The following is a 9,332-nucleotide window of genomic DNA, read 5'->3' on the forward strand; positions in this document are numbered from 1 at the left end:
GTTTGGGGTCCCTCCAGCCCAAGCCCATCTGGGATTCTGTGATAAGAAACAGCCCCAAGCTGCGCCAGGGGAGGTTCAGGACGGATCTTGGGAAAATTCCTTCCTGGCAGGGCTGGAGTGCCCATCCCTGGAGGGTTTGACAGCCCTGTGGAGGTGGCACTTGGGGACATGGGCAGTGCTGGGAAGGGTTGGACTCCGCGGTCTGAGAGCCTTTTCCAGCCTGAACAGTCCTGTGACTCTGCTGCATCTTCCTGGGATGTTTTACCTGTCTGTGTATTTAACCAGTGTGGCCACTTTGCTTCCCTGAGCAGCGCTGGGAAGGCTCAGGAGGGAGAGCAGCGGCTGAGCCCGGCTGGCCCCAGGCTGGGGCAGCTGCTGGAGCCCTGGCCAGGGCACCTGGCACCCCTGGGAAAGGAGGTGACAACTCCTGGCCGTGCAGGAACTCCCAGGAATTCCCTTTCCAGAGTGCCAGCCCTGCCCAGAGCACCAGGCCCAGGATGGACACGCTGGGGAGGGAGGATGTGAAGGTGTGAGTGTTAATTGAGAATTGTCTGCAGCCACCAAGGCAAAGGCAGAGGCATTTCTGTGAGACTGAACTTGCCCACACAGGGCACCACACCCTGCTCCCAGCTGAGGGCTGAGGTTTTAAACAACTAATTTAGACATAAACACCACGGATTTGAAATCTGGTCAATTATAATACCTAAAATAAACAAAAATAAATTTAAATATATTAACTGTATTCATTTCAACACAGAAGTCTTGGCTTGTCAGATCCAGGTTGCCTTTAAACCCCACTTATCCCAATATTTTGATTTTCCATCTTTTGGCAGTCAAGATGCCAAGTGGACCTGTAATTACCATCAAACCAATAAAGTCAGCACCTAAACCTACTACAAAGATTTTACATTACATAAACAATATATTTATTCTCCTAATTCTTATTATTCTCATAACAATATATTTCTTGTCCTCATCTGAGGTTTTATTTACTTTTATTCCTCAGAAATCACTCATGGAGTAACACAACCAGACAATTCCAAGCTGCAGCCAAAGTGGTGTTTAATGCTTCTGCTTTTGTAAGGAACAATTTACAAAAGACAAAGTTAAAAATAAGAATTAGATCCTTTAAACCCGAATTAAAACCAGGCCAGGGGCCTTTCTCTCTCTATATACAGGTAAATAAAGCATCACTGGTTATTCTGTGTACAAACCACAGCAGTAGGAAATAGAAAGTTTATATTTTTTTTTCATCAAGAAAACAAAACTTCAGAGTTCTACAAGGCATACAAAAATAACTCTGTGGTTCCACTGCAGATTTGACACAAACCTGCTTTAGAGGAATATTCACTGCCCCAGCCTGTGCCAGCTTTATGATCCTGGAAAATCCCAAAATAAATTACAAACACATCTATTTAAAAAAATATCACTATTAAAAGCCTTCAGTGGAGCAGACAATTAAAACTCCAATTTCCTCCCAGCCTGACTGATTTAAAAAAGCACTGCTGGAAAACCGGAGCAAGGAATCACATCCAAGAGGAAAAGTTCACTTTGGAATGGATCCAGCAGCTTCTGCTTTCCAATCTGGGAAAAAATCTCAGGGATTATGGGGGGTCTGAGGGGAGTTAAAGGTGGTTCTGTTCAGAGAAGGGCTCAGGAGTCAGGGCAGCCGCTGCCCTGCCCTGGGCACAGCTGGGTGTGAGCTGCAGAGAGCAGCCCCAGGTGGGGATGTTCCCCAAAAAAGGAGGTGAAATGTTCATTTCTGCAGCCCAGGGTGGGCACAGAGCAGCGGGCAGTGCCAGGCTGGGAGCCCCTGGGGCAGGGGAGCAGCCCCAGGTGGGGATGTTCCCCAAAAAAAGGAGCTGCAATGTTCATTTCTGCAGCCCAGGGTGGGCACAGAGGGCACAGAGCAGCGGGGCAGTGCCAGGCTGGGAGCCCCTGGGGCAGGGGGGTGTCTCAGGTGGGGATGTTCCCCAAAAAGGAGCTGCAATGTTCATTTCTGCAGCCCAGGGTGGGCACAGAGGGCACAGAGCAGCGGGGCAGTGCCAGGCTGGGAGCCCCTGGGGCAGGGGAGCAGCCCCAGGTGAGGATGTTCCCCAAAAAGGAGGTGAAATGTTCATTTCTGCAGCCCAGGGTGGGCACAGAGCAGTGGGCAGTGCCAGGCTGGGAGCCCCTGGGGCAGGGCAGGTGTCCCAGGTGGAGCTGGGTGGGCTCTGAGGTCCTGTCCAGCCCAGAGCAGGCTGGAATCCTGCAGGGGATGGGACTGGCACAGCTGAAATGAGGGCAGACTCCTTCCCCTGCCTGAGCCCTTTGTGGGGCTCAGCCCAGCACAGATGGCAGCAGAGGGGAATATATTCTATTTACTGATGGAAACATCAGACCTGACTGCTCTGCTCTGCCCTCTGTGCTCCTGCAGAGAGCCCAGCACTGAGAGCCCTCAGGGAAACACCTGGAAGTGCCCTGGCCCTGCCAGCCCAGCCTGCTGGGGCACTGGGACAGGCAAGGACATCCCTGCTGAGCCAAAAGCATCATCAGGGGTGCTGCTTGAGGAACACCCTGAAGGAACTGCAGAGGAGCCCCTGCTCCTGCCCAGGGACATGGGAAACCCTCCCTGCATCAGGGGGCAGCACCCCAACACCTCAGCAACACACCAGGAAATAAATCTAAAACCAGACCTGCACCCAACTGGCATTCAGGTTTTGGTTAAAAAATAAAAGTTCCCAAAAATCCCATTAAAATTCTGCAGCAGCCAGAACCGGGACCAGCCCTGGGATTCACCAAAACATTTCAACAAGTGCTGGAAAAGCAGGAGAATTTAAAAGGATGTGCCACAAACCCCACCAGGAGCAGAAGGGAAACCAGCTGGCTCTTGGTTTTACCCCAGGTCCAACTCAAAGCAAACAGAGGAAATGCTGGCACAGGTACCTGAGAGCTCTTGCACACGATAAAATGGGAGTTATTTAAGGAAAAAGCCCTTTTTGCTTTGATAACCTGTGTTTCCCTGTGGTTTCAACCTGACCCCATACTGATGTATTCAGGCAGGAAACTCTTCCATCACACACTCTGAGGCCAGTTTTGGTATTCCCCTCTTGGCACACCCAACATTTTGACTTCATTTGACCAATATTTGACCAGCCCTAATCATTACTTGTCACAGCTGAGGTTTTGAGTGGTTCTGCAGGCACTGAACCCTGTCAGCCCTTTACACTCAATCAGATATTTCTCAGCACAGACACTGCTGGCTGTCCACCCTGTTTTTAAATACTGCTTTGATTACCAGCATTATGAAAAGACAGGGGATGGGGATGTAAAAATGAATCCCCCACTAATTCTGACCCCCAGATCTTGGTATCAAGTATGGAAATACTAACTTGAAAGTACTGACTCTTAATTTAACTAAAGTTTTTATTGGCTTGGGGGAAACTTAACTTTTTTTAACCAAAATCTGAACACCAGTTAAGTGCAGGTCTGCTTTTAGACTTATTTCCCCATGTATTACTTAATTAAACTCAGTATTTATGTGATCCTCGTTTATTTAATGAGAATATCTCAACTCAGTGCTGACTCCAACTCCACACACAACATGGGAAGGACTCAAGGACTGCAAAAAACCTTTGCCTGAGGATCTGGCAGCCTGATAACCCCCAAAATTAACCTTTCAGAGGTTAATTAACCTGTCCTTAGATTTGTGCCAATAAAATCCTGCAGGGTGACCAGGTCAAGCCTTTTAAAACAGATTTTCTTGGGATTTAAAGGTAAGCTTCAATGGGATTTTTCCTGGACTTCACAGCTGCAAAGCCACTTAAAAATGAGAATTTGTGTCCTCCCATTGCTGCCTGGGAGGATTTCCCAAAGCAGCATTTCCAAGGGGGTCAGGGCTGCTGGGAAAACCTTTGGAATCAACACAGGTGAGGCCTGGGCCCAAAGCCAGCCCAACTTAACCAGTCTAGAACATGAACTCTGCCTTTCCCTGTCCTTTTTAGACAAATTCTGAGCTACCCAAACATGAAATCTGCCTTTCCCTGTCCTTTTTAGACAAATTCTGAGCTACCCAAACATGAAACCAGCCCTTCCTCTATGAACAAATTCTGAGATAAATATGAAATTTGCCTTTTTTTTGTCCTTTTAAAATGAATTCTGAGGTACCTAAGCATAAAATCTGCCTTTTCTAGTCCTTTTTGGACAAATTCTGAGCTAAACATGAAATCTGCCTTTTCTTGTCCTTTATGAACAAATTCTGAGCTAAATATGAAATTTGCCTTTCCTTATCATTTTTAGACAAATTCTGAAGTACCCAAACATGAAATCTGCCTTTCTTTTTCCTTTATGAACAAATTCTGAGCTACCAAAACATGAAATCTGCCTTTCCTTGTCCTTTTCAGACAAATTCTGAGCTAAACATGAAATCTGCCTTTTTTTGTCCTTTTAAAATGAATTCTGAGGTACCTAAACATAAAATCTGCCTTTTCTTGACCTTTATGGACAAATTCTGAGCTAAATATGAAATCTGCCTTTCCTTTTCCTTTTTAGACAAACTCTGAGCTACCTAAACATGAAATCAGCTTTTCCTTTTAAAGCAAATTCTGAGCTAAACATGAAACCAGCCTTTCTTTTTCCTCTATGGACAAAGTGTGAGCTCCCTGAGGAGCAGAAGCATTTGGGGCAGGTGTGAAGTTGCAGGGGACGGTGCCCAGGGTGGGGATGCTGAGGCAGGGCAGGGCCAGCTGCACCCTGGGGATCCCAGCAGGAAATCAGAGCTGCTCCTCTCCTTTTCTAGGAGCTCAGGATGTGACTGAAGTGGCCCTGGAATGAGAAAAGCTCAGGTCACTACAAAGGGGCTTGGCAAAAAGGCTTTCCCTCACTCTTCATTCTCAAATTTCATTTGAAATCGCTGAGTACCACACAAATATTCCCTTTTTAAAATTTTTTTTCCCTCCAGGGATGAGTGGAAATAAATTAAGACAATCAATGTCTGCTCAGTCACAGCTCCTGATGGAAACGTTGATGGAAAGTTTGCCTTTAATTCCAAAAATCAGAGATTTTGCTATCAACATCCAGCATTTCCTCACACCTCTCCTCATTTTGGCTCTGGAAGGAGCAATATTTTCAATATTTTATCTATTCCTCAGAAAGGAAATCTCCAATTACAAAAAAAATAAAGGAGATGGAATGAGATTCCTGAATATTTTATTACAATCCAGCAAATCAAGGACAAGTAAAACTGGGCAGAGGAAGTGTTATGTCATTGTTTCTTTCAGTTATTTCCCAAATTCTGCTTTTTAGAGAGAATTTGAAAAATGTGCTGAGAATCTCCAGATTTTCCAACTGCTGCTGGAAATATTCATTTGTGCTCTGCTGAAATACCAAACCCATCTCCTTTATTTTTAATTTCCACACTTTATTCCTGAGCAATGCAACTGTGGAGGTTATTAACTTCATGTTTGAATGGGGAACAGGCCCCAGTCCTTTTTGTCCCAGAAAGCAGATTCCCACACTCACAGATTCTCCAGCAACACATCTTGGGCAGGGCTGGGAAATGCCTTTGCTCCCATGATTCTCCAAAACCTGAGGAACAAAACCAGACACAAGTTCATCAAAAAAAAAAAAAAAAGAAGGAAAGAGAAAGGAAAAGAGAAGGAAAGAGAAAGGAAAGGGGAGGAAAGGGGAGGAAAGGGGAGGAAAGGGGAGGAAAGGGGAGGAAAGGGGAGGAAAGGGGAGGAAAGGGGAGGAAAGGGGAGGAAAGGGGAGGAAAGGGGAGGAAAGGGGAGGAAAGGGGAGGAAAGGAAAGGAAAGGAAAGGAAAGGAAAGGAAAGGAAAGGAAAGGAAAGGAAAGGAAAGGAAAGGAAAGGAAAGGAAAGGAAAGGAAAGGAAAGGAAAGGAAAGGAAAGGAAAGGAAAGGAAAGGAAAGGAAAGGAAAGGAAAGGAATAAAAAAAGAGGGCAATTATTTGCAGCTTTGTGACAAAATGTATTTAGAAGTGATTTTGCAGCAAGCCCACGGACAGTGGGCACTTACCCCGGAATTCTGCTTGGTCTGTGCGGCCCAGGGAGCAGAGTCAGGGAGGAGTTTCTGCCTGGAATGCAGGTCCATGGCACAGTCCATGAGCTGGGCACCAGCCTGCCCTGGAAGGGCGTCCAGCAGCCTGCAGAGCCGCTTCTGCAACAGCCAGAGGCACAGTGACACCTGGGAGCCAGCACGGGGCAGCCCCGGGGATGCTCCTGCCTGGGGATCCCACTCCCAGCGGGAAGGGCACCAGGGGAGCCACGGGCACCAGGGCAGGAGCCCACTGCTTTCACTGATGGGATGCAGAGCTCAGACATGAACCCAAACTGCTGCCAAAGCCAGCTCCACTGGACAGCCAGCCTGAAGGAGGTGTAGGAAAAGTTCTGCTCGGTTGTTGGGGTATTTTTGGTACAATTTTAAAGATTTCCTCCAAGTTTAATATGTTCTTGTAGTGCAATTTCTGCTTTTAGAGCCCGTTTTTAAAGGCAGGCTGTCTCCTGTTTGGGTTCCACCCAGCCTGTCCCACAGAGCCCAGCTCCCCCTGGATCAGCCCCACTGGATCCCTGAGGAATGAAAAAGGAGGAGGAGGAAAAAGAAAAAGAAAAAAGGAAAAAGAAGAATAGGGAAAGAGTAATTAAAAAGGAATAAAGGAAAAGGAAGAAATGGAAAAACGAGGAATTCAAAGGAAAAAAGGAAAAGAAAAAAGGAAAAAAGACATTAAAAAAAAGAAAAAAGAAAAAAGAGGGAAATAAAACGAGAAAGAGAAAACGATGGAAAAACAGGGGGAAAAAAGCAAAACCCCGAATCCTGCTGATCTCGATCCCCGGTCCGGCCCTGCCCGCTCCCGAGCCGGCACCACCCGCGACAGTCGCGACACGGCCCGGGCGGCGACGGGACCGGGCCCGGGCCCTGCCCGAGCCTCTGCCCCATTCCCGGTCCCGGTCCCGGTCCCGTCCCCATTCCCGATTCCCGTCCCCATTCCCGACTCACGCATTCCGGTTCCCCGGCTGCCCCCGGCCCGAGAGCACCGCGCCGGCCCCGCAGCGGCACCGCGGCCATGGCGGCACCGGCACCGCCCCGGGATCCGCCCCCGGCACCGCCCCGGGATCCACCCCCGGATCCGCCCCCGGCACCGCCCCGGGATCCACCCCCGGGATCCACCCCCCGGCACCGGCACCGCCCCGGGATCCACCCCCGGGATCCACCCCTGGGACGGCCCCGGGATCCACCCCCGGAACCGCCCCGGCACCGGCCCCCGGCACGGGCACCGCCCCGGGATCCACCCCCGGGATCCACCCCCGAGTCCTGTCCTCCATCCTCAGCTCCTTCAGGCACTGGAAGGTCACACTTGGCTCACCCTGGATCCCTCTCCGGCTGAACGATCCCGGCTGTCCCGCCCCTCTCACAGGGAGAAGCTCCCTCCATCCCTCTCTAATAAAACGCTGCTGGCGTTCCAGCTGCACCCAGCAGCTCTGCAGGAGAGAACACAGACGGGTCCCTGGCATCCATTCCTTCTGGAGCTCACTCTTCACTCGGGATCCAGCTGTACTTCCAGGAGATGCTCTGGTACATTCCCTGGGCCCGAGGGTGTCTCACAAAAAATAATCCACACATTCTTCTGGTTTTCCTTTTTTCATTTAGCTGTTCCTTCTTCTTCACCTCCTTCTTCACCTTCTTCTCCATGGGTTTGGGTGGTTTTGGGTGGTTTTGTGTAATTGGATGAAAAAATCCACATTGCAGGTCACAGGTAGTTGGTTATTAAGTTAAAAGTAAAAATAATTTAATGTAATTTCATAATTGGACAGTTGATCCTTAAGAGGCCTTGTAGAGAGAGACACACGTCTCCATTTTCAGTTTGTGAAGTGCTGCAGAGCTCAGGGTTTGTGAAACTGTGACAAGGATAAGAACTAATAAACACCTGAGTCCCAACAAGAAATACCCCCTCACAATTTAATCTTGACCTTGGCAGAAAAGAAACAAGGAATCTGCTAGAAAGGCAGCACAGGATTCTTTGGGAACCCTGCTGGAAACTGCAGCGGGATTTGGGAGCAGCTGGGCGCACCCACCCAGCCTCTTCCCTCGGGGTTTTTCACCCCAATTTGGGCTCCACACCCATCTCCTCGGGGCTGCAGGTGAGCAGGGCAGCGCCTGGCACTGCCAGGTTAATTTGGTTAATTTGGTTAATTTGTCGCCCTGCCTGCTCCAGCCCGAGTCCTTGAGGCTTCCCTGGGACGCTCCTGCCATGCTCCATATGGGATCCCAGAAATACAGCCGGGCGGGAGGCAGATTTAGCTCTCCCCTGTCTCCATCTGGAGCAGCAGCCCTCGCCTCTCCCTTCGCTGGGAGCCTGGAAAAGGTCTCGGGAAGCTCTCTCAAGGCTCAGGGTTTGATTTACGGGGCAGAGCTGGAGCTGACGTGGGCCACAGAGGGAAGAGATTTATTTTATTTCCAGGGGTTCCATCTGTCCTGCTCAGAGCAGAACCGAGGCACGGAGCTCCAGCCCATAATGCCTGCACCCAGACCCTGGGGATTCCCTCTGCTGAATTCCTCCACAGCCCAAACCCACCTCTGCTTGTGGGCAACTCCCCAGGAGCGGGACTGGAACCGGGAAAAAGAGCCCCAAAGCCAGAGCGAATGCGGCAGCAGGAACTCCCTGGAATTTCCCATGGAAGCCTGCCTGTGACACAGAGGGAATATCCACAGCAAAACTCTGCCCTGGGTGGGGCAAAAGGGTTTCCTGCTGGAAAACGGGTTTGTTTGTGGAATTCCCTGGTTTGGCACAGTGTGGTGCCCGCTCCTCCCAGCCAAGGGATTTCCCTCCTGTTCCGCCTGGGATTTTATTTGATATCAGCTGGAATCTAAAATAAAATTGGGCAATCCTGTTGATAGTACAAGAATTCAGGATTTGAACAAAATTATTTTCTTCAAAACAAATATTTTATCGGGGGAAAACCCCCACAATTTCTCCTTGTTTTGTGAGAGAGGAACAATAATTTTTAGAAGCTACAAAAATGAGCAAAACGGGATAAAATCCCAAATATGCTTTTCCTAAAGGCTGAAATTTCTGAGTATTGCACTGGGGTTCTGTCATGTTAAAATGTCAGAGAAAATAACAAAATTAGACTTTCTTTTCTCCACTCCCAATTGATATCAACTAGGATGTATTTATGGAAAATGTGTAGTTTTATATCTTTTTCTTTGTTTTCTTCAAAAGCATTTTAGTCTATAGAAAAAGACAATAAATGGAGATATTAATAGTTTATTTTGCATTAATTTGCTTTTTGAGAATTCAGATAAAATATTGTTGATTTATGTGTCAAAACTGTACAC

At 48.5% G+C, this 9,332-nt stretch overlaps 1 protein-coding gene across 3 annotated transcripts; it reads right to left on the reverse strand.

Moving 5' to 3' along the window:
• Positions 1–1,045: 1,045 nt before the first annotated feature.
• On the reverse strand, positions 1,046–7,100 carry LOC311156346 (uncharacterized protein C10orf143). 3 transcript variants are annotated; one of them, XR_014616336.1, is made up of 5 exons: positions 6,993–7,100; positions 6,015–6,155; positions 5,500–5,565; positions 4,475–4,803; positions 1,046–3,975 (listed from the first exon to the last, which is right to left on the reverse strand). XR_014616336.1 is itself a non-coding variant. In XM_084210200.1 (4 exons), the coding sequence occupies exons 1-4, from the start codon at positions 7,059–7,061 to the stop codon at positions 4,774–4,776; spliced, it is 306 nt and encodes a 101-aa protein (XP_084066326.1). In that variant the 5' UTR covers positions 7,062–7,100; the 3' UTR covers positions 1,046–4,773. The 3 variants fall into 3 exon arrangements, 1 of the variants encoding a protein (XP_084066326.1); XR_014616337.1 differs by having other exon boundaries at positions 1,046–4,047; positions 4,347–4,803; XM_084210200.1 differs by having other exon boundaries at positions 1,046–4,803.
• Positions 7,101–9,332: the final 2,232 nt, after the last annotated feature.

This window comes from Fringilla coelebs (genome assembly GCF_963513975.1).
Source record: "Fringilla coelebs genome assembly, chromosome: 8".
NCBI lineage: Eukaryota > Metazoa > Chordata > Aves > Passeriformes > Fringillidae > Fringilla > Fringilla coelebs.